At 39.5% G+C, this 16,279-nt stretch overlaps 1 protein-coding gene and 1 long non-coding RNA gene across 2 annotated transcripts in view; one reads left to right on the top strand and one right to left on the bottom strand.

Annotated features, from left to right (window-relative positions):
- LOC139942967 (uncharacterized) overlaps positions 1-16,279 on the top strand; it is a 521,441-nt gene that overhangs the window by 392,479 nt on the left and 112,683 nt on the right. The window lies entirely within an intron of this gene.
- LOC139943384 (uncharacterized) lies at positions 1,794-11,556 on the bottom strand. The gene is made up of 12 exons (XM_071940200.1): positions 11,442-11,556; positions 10,609-10,739; positions 9,827-10,088; positions 8,596-8,915; positions 8,129-8,267; positions 6,687-7,009; positions 6,265-6,406; positions 5,394-5,731; positions 3,867-4,005; positions 3,017-3,216; positions 2,639-2,774; positions 1,794-2,077 (listed from the first exon to the last, which is right to left on the bottom strand). Exons 1-12 carry the CDS (start codon positions 11,554-11,556, stop codon positions 1,794-1,796), a joined length of 2,529 nt encoding a protein of 842 aa, XP_071796301.1.

The following is a 16,279-nucleotide window of genomic DNA, read 5'->3' as shown; positions in this document are numbered from 1 at the left end:
ACAAGTTTTGTCCCCCTAAACTGTAGAGAAACTTATTAACAAATTTGGTTTGAGAATTCCCTTGATTACGAAAGTACATTTACTTTAGGTTTCATATATTTTTCTGAATTATAAAAACGGTTTCAGCAGCTATTTGCGAAATACAATGAGGTACTACCACGGTTTACAACCTCGCCCAATAAGTGCAAAATCTTAACAACTTCAAAATTAAGGCGAACCTGGTAAAAGTTACATGTGTATATGAAAAAGAAACATTTATTTATTTGGGAGCTTGATCTCATTGCGCTGTATATTCCCCAACCCACACGTGTTTCAATATGTGCATTCAATTCAGATTGTTAACTCTACGTTCGCAGTACGCTCGAAGTAAAGCTTTGCTCCATAGCAGGTGCACCAACACCGAGTTCACACTTGATCCTGCTAGGAGGATCAAAGGAGGATCTAATCTTGAAAGGGCGATCAAAGGGAGATCACCGGCTTGTGTAAAAGCGAACAGGATCAGAATCAGATCCACCTTTCTGATCTCCCTCCATTGCGAGATCAGAGGGAGATGAGATCCCGCAAAGGCGATACAAAAAACAAGTGTGAACGCAGACCGAGATCAGATCATGCAACGTAGCTGCTTACATCCGGTGTGGCATGTCAGTAAAAAAACGCTAGACAAGAAATTGTAACCAACGCTTTGCCTACCTTTCATCGTTAATTACCAATTACCTTTGCCGTCACATGTACTGAACTTCTGTTTAACTATGCAAGATCAGACTCAAGTGTGAACGCGGCACAACAGTGCTTGATCTCGCTTTCGTGATCTGATCCTCATTGGATCTTTGTAGGAGGATCAAGTGTAAACGCCGTGCATGTCCCAGAGCAAATGGTCCAATGTATTTAATCTCTGATCTTGCTTCTGTTTAAATTACACGTTGCCTTTGATCGGTCGAGTTGGTATTTGAAAAGCGTTTCAAAGCGTATGTTATGATTAGATAATTTAAAAGTAAATAATAATAACCCACACAATGATGCCTCGATATTGCAAGTTCGGCTCCATACAATGACCGACCGAAGTTCGCAACATATAAACAAGTTTTAGGTACAGTGTTAAGCATGATCGTTCTTACTAGTAATGTGATAAAAAAAAAAAAAAAAAACTTTTCATAATACAAGCTTGTTCTCTTTAACAAAAAAAGTGCACCAACATTTTTCTTTCAGTGTTTCTCCTCAATGAATTAGATAGAAGAGGGATCAATCTGAGCCGCTGCTCATTATAGTGACGCTGTTGAATGAAGGCAGTTTATTCAGTTGGCTAGCTTGTATACTCGAATGGTTCATTGAGTAAAAGTTGTCACTGTCTACAATGGTGTATGGAAACTTGATTTAACTTGATTTGAGGTTAGTGTTGGCATCCAAAAGAACAAAAAGCCACACAAAACTGTGTGAGCTCTTATGTCATATATTCATAATATGGTTGACTCGTTTTCATTTTTTTTTTCCTATCGACACATTAAAAAAAAAAATCTTTTTAAACACGGTGTTTGACACGGTGTGATAAATCTGCCATCTAAACACAACATTTGATTATTGTTTAGTGATAGCCCTAAATATGAACACATGTTTGTGTTACTTGTGGGTATAAAGATTGTCCTTAATCAGTCCATTAACCACGGTAATGTTTACCTGTTTAAGTCTTAGCTGAATACATAACCAAATTATGAACATAGCGCGCCAACATACTTGTTTGCGTTTGCTAATCATTTGACTGTCATGGGACATTGCACATTTCATTATAAAACCTTGTCTTAGCCACGAGGTGGAGGTTGACGGCGTATTTTGATTTCAGTCTTTGCAATACGAGAACCATTCCATTCACTAGCTCTAATGACTCGTTTGTATGGACCCTTAGTATCACCAGGTTGGATATATTCAGCATTAAGGTTATTGTCTACACCAGGTATACCAGAGCATCTATTAAACCACCAACCTCCTTCACTATTCAGACCTGGGCAGTTTGTTCCGTTTTGCTTAATATCTTTGTGATGGTGAATGCTGAAGGCTTGATTGTTGGCAGTCTCAAGAATATCATCTAAAAAACATAAGAAAGTACAAATAGTAGACATTCATAAATACCTCAGACAGTATGGATATTCCTACTGGTGCAGAACATTTCACGTGGTTTGTTTAAACAGTTGATAAAGGAACACCTTGTTTTCGGCAAGCATTTGTGAGGGCTAGCCGTAAGCTATCAGGAGAGTGCCTCAAAGAAACGTAACACACAGTCACGACCCTACCGGTTCAAAACAGCCGTTGAAGAACCCGTCACCACTCATTTATTCCCGTACTTAAATTTGGATGCTCATTAAGTATTTGTTGATACAAAACAAATAAATAACTGCACGCGTGTTCTAGAATACAAGTTAGTTAAAATTTGTGCGCGCGTCTTTGGCCCAATCAAACACTGTTTCTAACTTCTAAACACTTATGGACGTTTATGGTAAGGTTTGTGGTAACACCATGTAATGACTATCTCTAAATTAGTTAGAGTGGTTCTGTTATATATTACGATTAAAGGCGAACCAACAAGATAAACAACATAATTGGTTGGACTTGGAATTATGTAATATTTAACAAAAAACGAGGAACTTACTTCTGCATCCAATGAGTTTAATGCTTACAGCTGGATATCCGACGTCTGTTTGAGTCACACGGATGAAGCGTGCTCGGATTGGCTCATCAAAAGTGTTCTTTACCTGTGCGGATTGCTCCGTGTTGCCAAGGAATGTCTGTAGCACAGAAGGTACACCATGATTAAGGCCAATTTGGGTTTATTGAAACAGTTGCCTTGAACACAATAGTTTTAAATGCAAAGTAATACACAATGAAATGTTGCAATGTTCCTTGTACGTATCAGTTTCTGGGATAACCGTTTGTCTCTGTTTAAAACTAGTTGAGAAACAAGTCCACCAGAACAAAAATAACCAATGTAAACAAACAATTTGTTTAAAGCGTTGACGAAACCATTTACCTTAGGTTCTCCCTGGTGGCTTAGGTAGACCCATGTAACATTGTCGAGGCTGTATTCTACTTGAAATGACGTTTGTTTTTTCCCTTGTGCTATGACTCCCTCAACTAGAGTTACTAACAGCAGGTCAATCTGAAGCCGTGGTGATCCGTCAGGAATGATAAGGGCTTCATTAAGAAGGCGTTGTCCACATACCAAGCGTACTGTAAATAAAACATTAATTTTTTGATTGATTGAAAATTGGAATTGAATGCGTTCTGCTCCTGTTCTGTGAAATGGCAGTAAATTCGGATTTTTTGTATAAGAAGGCTTCTCTATGACACACACGTCTCAAACTGGGCTCTGTTTCGTGAGTTAATTAATCCAGTTTGTGTTTTTGATCAATTAAGTTTATAATTATTAACTTCATAAACAGACAACCTAATCTGTTAACATTTGAGAAATCGCTGATCATTCAGAGCGATTACAGCAACAAACTTCTCCTTAAAAAAAAGACGTTGTTGTAAAAAACATTTCTCAGATTCAAAGTTTGTGTGGAAAAAAGATTTACCATCAAGTAAGTAGTTATTTCCATTACTTTAAAGAAAGATCACCAAACGTGAAGTTTAGCTTAATTGCTTTAGAGTTTTGAGTTGCTTCAAAAAGCTAAGAAAAACTCGATCAAATCTGATCACTTTAAGATAATCAATTTAAACTTTGTCATTGTACCCTTTTTATGTTGAACATTGTGTTGTGTTTGATTTGGTTCTGTGGTTATAGAACTTATTTCATGATCAGTTTACTGTTTCAATCATACGAACTTAACTTTGACTTAAAACAATGTGCATGAGACACATATCTCGACAGAACTAACCTTTACATCCCAAGAGTTCAACTCGTATCCATAGAGAACCATCAGTCTGGTTTAGTATGATGCGGATATAACGAGCATTGATTGTTGGATGGAACATGCTGGTAGCTACCGAGTCTGCTGTAGTGTTTCTTCGGATAATCTGTTCAGAAACAATAAAACAATTCATGTAAGTTAAACATGTTAATTAACTCAGCCCCATCAACTTTACACCAACTAATAATCGATCGGCATATCGCAACAGACGATTTGAACTCGAGAACATAAGTCTCATTGACATAATCGTTCACAAAATGTTTGGCTGAAATGCAACCATAGAAGCCAGCGACATTGTGTCTTGACAATCGGCAAGGTCAAACAAATTCGTTTGTTCTCAGTGTGGGACTAAATGGATTTATGAAATCATTATTTTATTGATTTTGAAACCAGTATTTGAACATACAGTTTGATTTTAAGACAGCAATAACTTACAGCTCGTTGACTTACGTAGCTCTTAGTAAGACTTTAGTAAGACTTTAGTAAGCCCTTACGTGTTGTTCACGAAGCATTCTTATCGCTTTACTACCGCGTTACTTACTAAACCTCTCGTAGCGCCTTCTTAAGCGGGAACGCGCTTAAGCCGACCAGTCATGGATTTGTTATGTTAGCCACTGGAGCGTGACCTCATTGTCCAAAACAAGTATTTATACAGTGGTTGGACAGGCTATCGTCATTTTGGAGATATTTGTCACCCTGCAAACATGGAGAGCCAGACTAAAGCATGGAGGAAGACCATTGTCCCGTTTTACATAGAAAAGGTGACATAAAGACACCAACATTCAATGCAATGAGAGTACAAATATAGTTGGTATCGCTGAACTATCGAGTTGTTGTTGTTATTAACCACTACTACCAGTAAAACTATATTGAAAAGTAACACAAATCATGACAACTAAACTTTTTTTAAGTGTATAGACAGAAACCACCATAACTCGAAAACCACATACCCAAACAAGGGCAGAAACACCAACTAGACGAACTGAATTAAAAACAAAATAATAATACACAATACACAACTAAATTAAAGTAAGAAGTTATAATAATAACCAATAACCGTAACAACAACAAGTCATAATAAATAAATAATAAAAAAGAAAAAGGAAAACAAAATATCAAGAAGAATTTATTAATAAATAAAAAATGGGTTGGTACCTACTCAAAAATTTCACAATGTTTGAGACAATTTTGCAAGGAATGTAAAACATATTACAAAACTGTTGTCCTTTTACATAAAGATTATTTTGTAATATTTTACAAACATTGAGAAAAAATCGCCAGAAAATATTGGCCAGGCATGTTTAAAAAGGGCTGAAGAAATTGCTACGAAGCCGAAAACACCCCACGTAGCACTAGTAAGGACATACGAACTCGATTGAAGTAACAAATGCTTCGTGAATATGACGCAACTCGCTAAGAACGAACTAGTAACACGTAAATGCTTCCTAATGACTAAGAAGGCTTCATGAATAAGGCCCCAGGTGTGTTCCTTACCTGTGTTGAATTCATAGTAACCCAAGTGCTCTGGTCATCACTGTACTCTAGCTGGTACTCATTACTCGTATCTATACTGATTTCCTGATCAGATCCCTGCAGCATCATCATTCCCTCTACTGTGACTTTAAATCCTAGATCAATCTGTAACCATGGGTTAATGTCATTATTTGGATCAGGGCACCAGCCAATAGTATTACTGTTTGCTGATTGAGTGAGTCTTGCATTGCTTGGTTGACAGTTACCATCTTCCCTCTGCTGTGTACTTGATGCTGTGATTCTGTAGTCTGGAATGCTGCCATCTCCCATTCCAAGACGATCCAAACAAAAGAAGCGTTCTAAATCAGGCAATAATAAAGTCAATTATTGGGTTCAACGAAGTGCATTTTTGTTAATACAGACTTTGATTTCATAATGGTCACAACTTACTGGCTTAAAAACGAACCCGAATCTGTTTGGGAACAAAATAAGCAAGTAAAAGTTACACTACTATTGACATAATTGTTATTAAAATGTTGAAACAAGTTTGCGTATTCGCCACTCTTTGCACTATATTGTTATTTGCTGAATCGAAATAAAATTTGCATTTATAAATTAACAAAATATGGCCATGCTACATAAAACACGTTTAAATAAAACGCATCAGTATTAACAGCGATTGTCTATAGTAATGTTTTTATTTCAACAAAATGAGATCAAGAAGACTGCATTGTCCGCTTAAAATATGAGACTTCGATAATTACAAAATATAAAAAAAAAAACTGTTGAACAAATGACAAATAAACAAATAATGTATGATTAATTGTTGTTGTTGCTGTACAAATCAAAAAGATTGATAAATAATTATAATGGTTGTTTTGTATGACTTTACCATTACATCCAACGAGTTCAATACGCAGCCCTGGACGTTCTCCTCGATACCCAGTTGGTGTGATGCGGATGTAACGTGCTCTGATTTCCTCATTGAACATGGTGGTCAGTCTGGTATACTGGTCTCTATTTCCAGTGAAGTTCTGGGAAGGAAACATAAACGATGCTCAATGACAACAATAAATCTCAAAACTGAATACCCCTAAGTCGTTTGAAGCTCTTCGTCTATTATCAAGGTTGGGATTAAACAAATCCGCAGCTGCTATACTGTTGCAGTTTCGTTGTGCTCATAGATGCTGCCACCTGTACCTTGGAGAAAGTTATTTATTGAACAATATTAACTGCATAGGCAATTACTTTTTATGTTGTTGATATTATTATGCAGTAAACAGTTTTCCGTCTTGTACGTATATGACGTCATACCTGTGCACTGTCTTTAACTGTCCCTCCTATGAAGCGCATGTCTTGCTCATTGTCACCGTAAGATACGATGAACTCTGTAACCCAGTCCTCTATGTCGTAGCTACCCTGTGTAACAACACCTTGAATCAATACCGGTTGCTTTAGATCCACTTGGAACCATGCACTGTTTCTGTCATCCAATGTGGGACACCAGCCACCTTTCACATCTAGCCGTCCGTAAGTGTTCCTGCTGCATTCCTGGTCATCAGTAGACGATGTCGTTATGCTTTCATCAGGGATGGTACCATCTCCCATTCCAAGCTTCTGCTGACAAACTTCATGAACTGATAAAATATAAAACATTTAAAGTGTTTTCATCAAGCCAACCTTAATAGTGAAACCTTTATTGCGAATTTTTGAGCTGGTCGTGTTAACTTCAGAATAGTTTGATTTTAATTAACTCTTATTGAGACATTGGTTGACGTTAGAAACGCGTTTATTTTGCCTACAGTACATTCTCAAACTACACGTAGTATGTCAGCTCAGGTGTAGTCTAATTGTTTACACTTTGAAGGGGCGTGAGGTAGAGTGCAAATGTTTTGTAATGTGCTTTATTGATACTGTGTTCGACTAACAATTTAGTACAGTTTGGAATGTCTCAATTGGATGACATTGTGCACTTGGAGAACGTGACAGCATACATCAATAAATTACATTACTTACCTCTGAAGCCACTCAGCTATATACGTAAGTATGGGTTTGTACTCAAGGCTGTTGGTTTCTTGCGGATGCACCGAATTTGTTATGTACATTATTGATATAATGAAGAGTCTGAATTTAGTTTAGTGTGTCTCAATTAAGTGAGATTTAAGTGAGATTTTTGATGAAGTATGAACATTAAATCCGAATTCGAATTGTTCGTCTGCGTCAAGATAACCTGCGTCTCCTCTAGCAATCATAACGTGTCCTATTTTTCACAAGCATTTGGGCGTACATTTTAAACAGATACAGTTATGGAAAACATCACAGTTTTCGCTACAGTTGTTTAACTTTCACTATGTTGGTAGTGCTCTCGTTTAAACCTTTTAAACGGATTTCCTTATTAAAAGTCAAATTGGTACGTTTGATGATTTATTGAATCACATGACTGTTTTGTGATCAAACGATTCACAACAACCTTTCGATAAGAAAGGCGCGAATATGGACATTTATCTTGAATTAGAAGATTTGACTTTGCAAATACAAAATTGTGTAGATATTTTATACTTGCAACTATTTTATTTCATGATTATCAACAAACCAGATGAACTTATTCAATGAATTGGATATTCTTTGTGTCCATGGCAATATTTTGTTTACTTTTAACTTTGAGATTAGAAGAAGAGACTAGCATATTAAATCAGTTTGAGATTTTGTTCGATAAACCTGACAGTTGAAAATGTGGTGATTGGTTGAAACAATACCTCTGCATCCGAGGAGTTCAATACGTAGGTCTGGCAAGCCAATCCAGATTGTTGGTCTGATGCGGATGTACCGAGCTTGAATAGGCTGCTGGAACATATTGGTGACTGGGGTGTTTCTATCAGTGTTGCCAATGAACGTCTGTAAACAAAGAATACAAACCATCGGTGGAGACAATAGTAAACACAAATGATAATTAACACTTTGGTTATAAATAATGGCTGTACTGCATTATTGGAGTGTCTATGTTTCTAATGAATATTGGTTACTGGAGCGTAGTTGTCGGAGTTGCCAGAGAATGTCTGTCAAGGGAATCAGAGGTGGTCATGATGATAAAATATTACATGAAGAAATATAAACTATTGATATGCATAAATCCTGAATAATGGTTGTACTGCTTTATTGAAGTGTATTTAGTTTATAAGGAATACATGTTGGGTTGGAGGGTGTCTTTGCTGAGTACTCTTACCTGTGGAGTAGAGGTCCCATTCACATACAACCATACAGTGCCATCAATGCTGTATTGTACATGGTAGTGTGTCACATAGCTATCATAGTAGGGACTGCCCTGTATGATAACACCCTCAATCGGCACGGGATTATTTGTACCCATTTCTACTTGAAGCCATGAATCAACGTATTTTCCAACAGCTGGGAACCAACAACTGTTCAGGTTCAGTCGTGCATTACTTGGCTGATATTTTAAATTGTCATGACTAGATGCTGTGATCCTATCATCAGGAATACTCCCGTCTTCCATTCCAAGTTTATGTCCACACTGTATGTCAACTGGAACCAAACACAGAGCATTAAGCCTTCAATATTTGTTTTATTTTATTTTACATATATTTATATTTAGTTTTAGATCGGTAGGATTAATATTTGCCTGTTGGGGGTTATTTTGCATTATTAAGATTCACAACCCATTCTGCATTAATTTGTTTTACTCTTTAGCATCTCTATTGTTGAATGTTTATGACTTTTATTGTAAATAAAGATATTTAATATATTGGCCAGGGATATTGGCATTGAAGGCCTTAATTCGGGCTACATTTTTTGGGGTAAACCTTTTTTAATTCCTGGCATATTTTCCTGGCTTTACTTTCGTTATTGTTTGTGTTTTGGATAAATAAATAACAATAATCCTAATAAAAACAACAAGCTGCTTATAACACAATTAATAAATTTCATTTCAACTTTTGGCTTTAATTTTAAGGAATATGCCCGTTAAAACATCGCCTGCGGTTCACAGACATTGTACAATTGGTTCCTGTAAAAGAATATATTAAATGCATCCTTTAATTTAATCTGAGTCTGAATATAATCAGGGTAGCCCTAGTAATGGTTAATACGATGCCATGCATTGAATTGTATTGAAAATAAATGATTTGATTTTCCGTTCTGATTAAAGAAAAGTTTACTGGTCGGAAAGACCCACATCCATTAATTATTGTCCTCAAGTTTTGTTTTAACATCGTTTTTTTTTTTTTTTTTTTTTTTATATATTATTGTAACCAAATCTTGTAAATTCCCCCTGTAAACTGTTATGGTTTTTCCGTGTCCGGCCGATGGCCGGGATGGAAACATGTATTTGTTTATGATTATAATAAAACATGCCTCTTAAAAAGGTCCAGTTTCGATAAAAAGCTAAGGCCATCTAACTACTGATTATATAATAAACCAATAATATGTTTGCATACCAGTTGGTTGTATCTCTGAGTGCTCCAGAAACAGGGTGTAATCGACAGGTCCGACGTGAAACTGTGTCTTCAGCAAATGACCCGTGATATTATCTTCATTGGTTATGTCCAGACGGATTGTCCAGTTCCTTTCAGCATTAGTCAGCTTATGTAGAATCTCATTGCCAAGCCAGAACTCACCATCCGTTGACCCAAAGCCATCCTTGAATTCTGCCCAACTGCGGTTGAAATTGACTGATCCATTATAGCGCCGCTGGACAACCTAGAAGATAATAGCAAAAGTAGCTCGTGTTATTGTGTATACAAACCGACATTGCGACCCTAACAATTTAAGTTTGCACATTAATTTCAGACTGACCTTCAACGTTTACGCTTAATAAAACAGTTTTACAAGATCAAATAAGTTGTTTTGTTTACTTTGGTGAAACAAATTGTAGTTACCGTTTTTTCTCTTATATCGTTGAAGTACTGTTTTGTTTTATGTAAAAATGAAATCACTGAACTTGCACAACTTGGAAAACGATACAAAATGTCTTGCACCTGGTATGTTTTGTGAAGCATTTTTGTAGTCAATAAGTGCAAGTCGATATGCAACGCGAACCAAACATTATGTGTCAGTGTTCTGTTTTACAAAGACATAGTTGTTGGCATCTTGTTTGTTTCGAGGACCAAGTTTTAAATAAATGCTTGTTTTATAATATCTTTGAGGTTTTATTCGGGAATACTTGTCTGTCTTGGCAAAATAGGGTTTTAATATTGAAGAAAACTAAACTTGTACTAACAATCCAGCCGGTATGCTTCTTCATATCACAAAACACTTCAATTCCTTCATCATTCTGGTAGGGATGGATAGTGTAGATACCATCTTCTTTGTATCCAGCATCCAGCAAAGCCTGACAATCGGTAAATGAATCTGTTGGATTAGACAAGAGAAAATGATATTGAAATCGAAATCATTTGTTATAAGGAGTAACAAGTATTTCGGTACCCTGTGTTAGAATGAACCAAACTGACTCTAGTCATTGATGGAGATCGACGGTCCAGTTCTGAAAACATTAACCTATATGGCAAAGTCAAGGGTTTGAAACCCATCCATGTTGGTTGCCTGTGGAATGATATGTTCTTTGTTAAGTATACCGTGCTCTATACGTGGAAGTGTCGTGGCCGAGCCGTTAAGAGCACCGAATTTCAAACTCTGGTGTTTCTAATCAACAGAGTGTGGGTTCGGGTTAAAGCTAGACACCTAACAGTATTGCTCGGTCCTTATGTTTGACATGAAGCAGTTGGTCACTTGTGTTGAGTAACGCATGTAAAGGAACTCAGTGAACTTGCCGACGAGAGTAAGGGTTCGCCCCGTGTTCCTGGCTGTGATTGCTAAGTGCGCCGTAGCACCTTGTAAACCCTTATTATGTGTACAATTGGGTCCCATAATTCATCACTTCGATAACCTATCTTTCTAAAAGTTTCTCAGCGCCTTGAGTACCTTGTTGGTGGGGACGTGCGCTATATAAGACTTCGATATTATTACTGTATTCCAAGAAAAACCCAAGGGTTGTAGTTTGGAGTTAATAAGTTCACCATTTAAACAATGAACTTCAATGTAGTTTTTGCTTACCTTTTTTAGTGGACTGGCATCGATTCCGTTTTGGTACCTGTTTCATGACTTGTGTGATCCAGTGTTGACCAGGAGTATAACCATCGGGTGGTGGTCCAAAATGATGAACTATCATCTTACTCTCAGTCAAATCAAGGATTACTAAATAAAATGAACAATCTCTGAGTAATTTCAATGTAATGTGTTTGAGTTGGAATTAATAACTTGCAATGCAAGTACTCGATAACTTAACTGTCTCCAAAGGAGTGTTCTTGTTAAACCACTCATCACAAAAGACAATGAATGGCCGTCAAACAAGTTGGCCGTCCATCATTTTCACGTTTCTGTAAGGCCTACTAACAAATGGAATATGCCTGACGTAGGCGAGAAGGATTTACTTGTCTACATATGAGGGGAATCTTCTGTAACAATCTTCTGTGTAAAAATCAGCAGAGTGCATGCTACGGCAATGATTGACTTCCCGTAGGTGTCTCCTCATCCAATTGCGAATCTCATAACGTGACAGCTATGATAAAAAGGTAAAGATAAAGGTTGCCCGCAGTAGCAAACTAAACTATGGTTGATGATAGGGGGTTGAAGGGCTAGGAATTCCTGGGATTTGGGGAAGAGTTGAGCCAATTTTCCACCATTAAATGTCCCATATGGTCCGCGTCTCAAAATAGACTGTCCTAGTCAAACTCCTACTGCCTGGCGTCATGTGCCAATCCCTAACAGAAGGCAGAGGTGTGACGGCGAGTTCCTGGCACCTCAAATCCAGATTGCTCCGGACAGGTGAAGTTCGTTAGCCATGGGAGGCAATCCACCTGGAGAAGGCACTCTGATTCCAAACCCGGGCAGGAGGGGCTCGTTAGCCATGGGAAGACAGCAGTCCTAGGAGATGGAAAGCTTCAATTTCAAACAAACCGTCTTAGGAGAGGAATTGCGACCACCCAAGTACTACCCCCGCAATTGAAAAGCCAACCACGATTTATAATCCATTGATGAACGTATACTTCCAGCGGCCGGAGTCCGGAGGAACTTAGCTGAGGGGATTCGAGCACGCTCGGTGATGGGTGCCGGAGAACCAACGCGCTACTTTGATGTAAGAAGAGTACGTATATTGCCACCATGAATGTTCGTACAATCAGAGAGGATAGGAGTGCCAAGGAACTAGTGGACAGGATGAGGAAGTACAGAGTGGCTGTGTATGAGATCCAGGAACATAGGAGGGTGCACACTGATGACATGATAGAAACGGTGGTAACCAATATGATCGAGGATTACTACCTTGTTACAACATCGGCTTGGGGAAATGAATCCAATGCAGCAACTGCGGGTTGCTGCCTTCACCTACCATCAAGTTGCCAATGAAAATGGGAAGCGTCAGATAGAGCTGATTGAGGACTACCCTCTTCTCGAAAAAAAAAAAACTTCTAGTTTGAAAAGCGCAAGGAGAGGCTCTGGACATGGTTATCTCCATCAGGTTCAAAGGCCCAGATTGACTTCATCCCTATCGGGCGTAAACGGAGGAACAGTATACTTGACTCTTGTGCCCACCATACGTTCTACACGGTTGGTTCAGACCGTAGAGTTGTGGTGAAAAAGGTGCGCCTTAGCCTCAGATCTCCACGTAAGGCAGCCACTGGAAGGGTTAAGTAAGAGTGGGGAAACTCCAATGAGACAGTGATCTTCAGGAAAGCACGCCATTGAAGTTCACAATCGGTTCCAGGTACTGACTGAGGATGAGGAATCTGCAACCTGCCGCTACGGGGAATTCATTGATGTAAATAAGGAGGCTGCAGAGATCTGTATGGACAAGGTTCCTAAGGTGAAAAAGAGGGCAAAAGCCTCATGAGGTCCTCGTGTCGTCATAGCAAGAGAGGAGGTGCAAGTGGCCTATAATTCCCTAGTATCAGATTACAGCTGCAACAAACTAGAACAATTTGCTAGCAAGAAAAAGGCATTAACTTAAATCTACGACCTTAAAGAGGAGGAGGTACTATCCCAGAAAATCAATGAAGAGGAACAGGCTCAAGTTAACCTAACACATGCATTGAGCAGGAAACTGATCAACGAGATCACTGGTAAAAGTCATCCTAGCCCTCTCAGATCAAATGAGACACCGATGAGCTTGCCGCTCAGGAGGAGGTAGAACAAGTGTTCATTGATCTTGACAAAGAGGATAGTCCCTTCAGCCAGGAAGAGTATGCCAAAGCACCGAGTAGTCTGAAGAAAGGGCCTGCGGGGAAGATGCTGTTGTCCCAGAAGTCCTAAAGCAGGTCCCCATCAACGACATTATGCTTGATTTCATCAACTGTGCATATATGAGAAGGGATACTCCAGATCAGTGGAGCACAATCAATATCATCCCGCTTTCAAAGTCTGGTGATATCATTTGCACGGATAACTACCGAGGGATAAGTCTCACCTCTTGTGTCTCAAAAACATTTAACCGCATGATACTTAACCGGATACGGCCAGTGCTAGACCCGCTCTTAAGGGCAGAGCAGAACGGGTTCCGACAAGAGAGGTCAACGGAGGGGCACATCATCGCGCCGAGGAGAATCGTTGAAGGAGTCAGGCACAAACATCTTCCTGCAGTCATCACCTTTATCGACTTCCGTAAGGCGTTTGACACGATCCACCGGTACAAGATGATGAACATCCTCACTGCCTATGGGATCACAAACAGGCTAGTTGAAGTGATCGGGTTAACATACGCAAACACCAGAGTAAAGGTCACTTCACCAGGTGGGGTCACCGATTTCTTCCACATTCAAGCTGGATTACTCCTTGGCCACCGTTCTCTTCATCATTGTCCTTGACCTTGCCTTGAGAAAGGCAATTGGCGGTAGAGTAGAAGAGCTGGTGTGCCTCCTGTGACAGTCACTGACCTGGATTTTGCGGATGACACCGCATTGGTTTCGAAAACAATACTAAGCAGTCCCAAAACATGTTACTGTCGGTCGAGGAGGAGTGCCTGAAAGTTGGCCAACAGCTGAACACAAAAATGACCAAGGTGATCGCTTACAACATCAGTGACCCCCCTGTCCACACGAGGGACGGCACAACTTTTCGTTTAATAATACCTTGGAAACTCCAACTCCAGTGAAAAAGACCTGAAGATTCGAAAAGGACAGGCGTGGTCCGTGCTCCACAGAATGAAAAGGGTGTGGTCATCAACGCTGGGTTCCCGGCTGAAAAGATCACTATTTGTCGCAACAGTGGAGTCAGTGCTACTATACGGAGCTGGGACCTGGACCCTCAACACCAAGATGGAAAATTCTCTGGATGGTTGCAACACCAGGATGCTGTGTATGGCCGTAAACATCCCCAGACAGGACCACATGAGAAACTCTTACTTGTACGGTGGCTGGTCAAAGACTACAGAGAAGATCCGTGAACACCGCCTCAAGCTTGCTGGGCACTGTGTCCGCCGGTCGGAGCTTGCCGCTTGCCCAACCATCCTCTAGCAGCCCACCCGAGGCAAGGCTTCCTGTGGGAGAAGATGTCTCTCCTTTGTAGACACGCTGAAACGAGACACCGGCTTGAGCAGCGCTAAGGAACTACGCTCCTGCATGCTGGTCCGGAACATCTGGAGAAAAATCACGGGGCAGGGTCGAGCTTCTAGACAGTTCATCCACTTGTCGGAAGGCTACATTCCCCCTGGAATACCCCAAATGTGGTCGTGCCAGTAATGTAGCTGCCAGCCCCTTGTGCTGAGCTATGAATAACTTCGACTGGAATTGGTGACCAGAAACAAACTGGGTTTCAGCAGGAGACAAGCCTATCAGGCGGAGTTCCACAGTATGAGCTTGGTTTTGACATCTTAGTTTTCCTTCTCCTAGGTGGGCTACCAACCAAGGCCTCGAGCCCCACCTGAGTTGGAAATAAGAGGTACTGTCTCATAGTGTACTACCTCCTTAGGAAAACAAGTGACCGGAGCAATCTGGTTTTAAGGCGCCAGATACCCGCCGTAATACCTCTGCGTACAATACCCGACATGGATTGGCACATGAAGCCGGGCAGTAGAAGTTTGATTTAAGAGAGGCTTTTTTTATACGCTGATCGGCAGGGTCATACCATGGATGAGAAGTGGAACAATCCCACTCTCCAACCCAATCTTCATGTAGCTTTTTGACTCCCGATGGTGGGTACAGCACCAACCAATAAATATTTCTCCTGGTTGCGTCTTGCCATTACAACTAAAGACCTTTATCGTTGTACAGCCCTCTCGAATTATCCGCATTGATATCAATGTTACCAAACCTAGGCTTGAAAAACAAAATAGTCTGGTTCCTAATTGCAAAATGAGTGTTAGCTTTCATTATCGTTATTCGATACGAGGAACATGAACAAGATGGAGGCAGCATGATAAAGATCTTTAGTTGAGGTCGATCTCCAGAAAAAAATCATCTCACAATGCTGCTGTCAGGAGCATAATCAAGTCAAGTTTCCAAGCTAGTGACTCCACAAAGACTGTATGATCTGTCCCCCAAACACCTTTAAGTCTAATTTAGTTTACATCTTGGGATTTAACCATGATTCTGCCAAAATGACAATGCAAGGTTTAGCGGTTAGCAACATATATAGTTGTCGACTAGTAAGTTTCTGATGAAACGACAATTGATGATCAGAACACCCGAGTTTAAGGAAAGTGGTTGTTTTAAATGTTTGTGACGAAAATTATTTCCAAAAACACTGAAACAGGAACAAAAAAGATAAAAATAAAACGGAAAAAGGAGAATCGAGACCACGTCTGCACTGCATAAATGCATAGAAAACTAATCTTTTGATTTGTTTTAAAAGGTCAATTGGGGTCAAATTCTAAAGTTGCAAATACTTTCCCAATGATGTAT

The sequence above is a fragment of the Asterias amurensis genome, chromosome 10 (assembly GCF_032118995.1).
Source record: "Asterias amurensis chromosome 10, ASM3211899v1".
Lineage (NCBI taxonomy): Eukaryota > Metazoa > Echinodermata > Asteroidea > Forcipulatida > Asteriidae > Asterias > Asterias amurensis.
Note: the sequence above shows the minus strand (reverse complement) of the source record. Positions and strands in the feature narration are given on the sequence as shown.

Bases quoted from the DNA above. Each gene is read 5' to 3' on its own strand.
- LOC139943384 (XM_071940200.1), bottom strand. From the start codon at position 11,556: ATGATAGTTCATCATTTTGGACCACCACCCGATGGTTATACTCCTGGT. The intron at 10,740-11,441 runs GTAAGCAAAAAC...CTAATCCAACAG, and splicing joins ATGCCAGTCCACTAAAAAAG to ATTCATTTACCGATTGTCAG. The intron at 4,006-5,393 runs GTAAGGAACACA...GTTTCTGAACAG, and splicing joins TTACTATGAATTCAACACAG to ATTATCCGAAGAAACACTAC.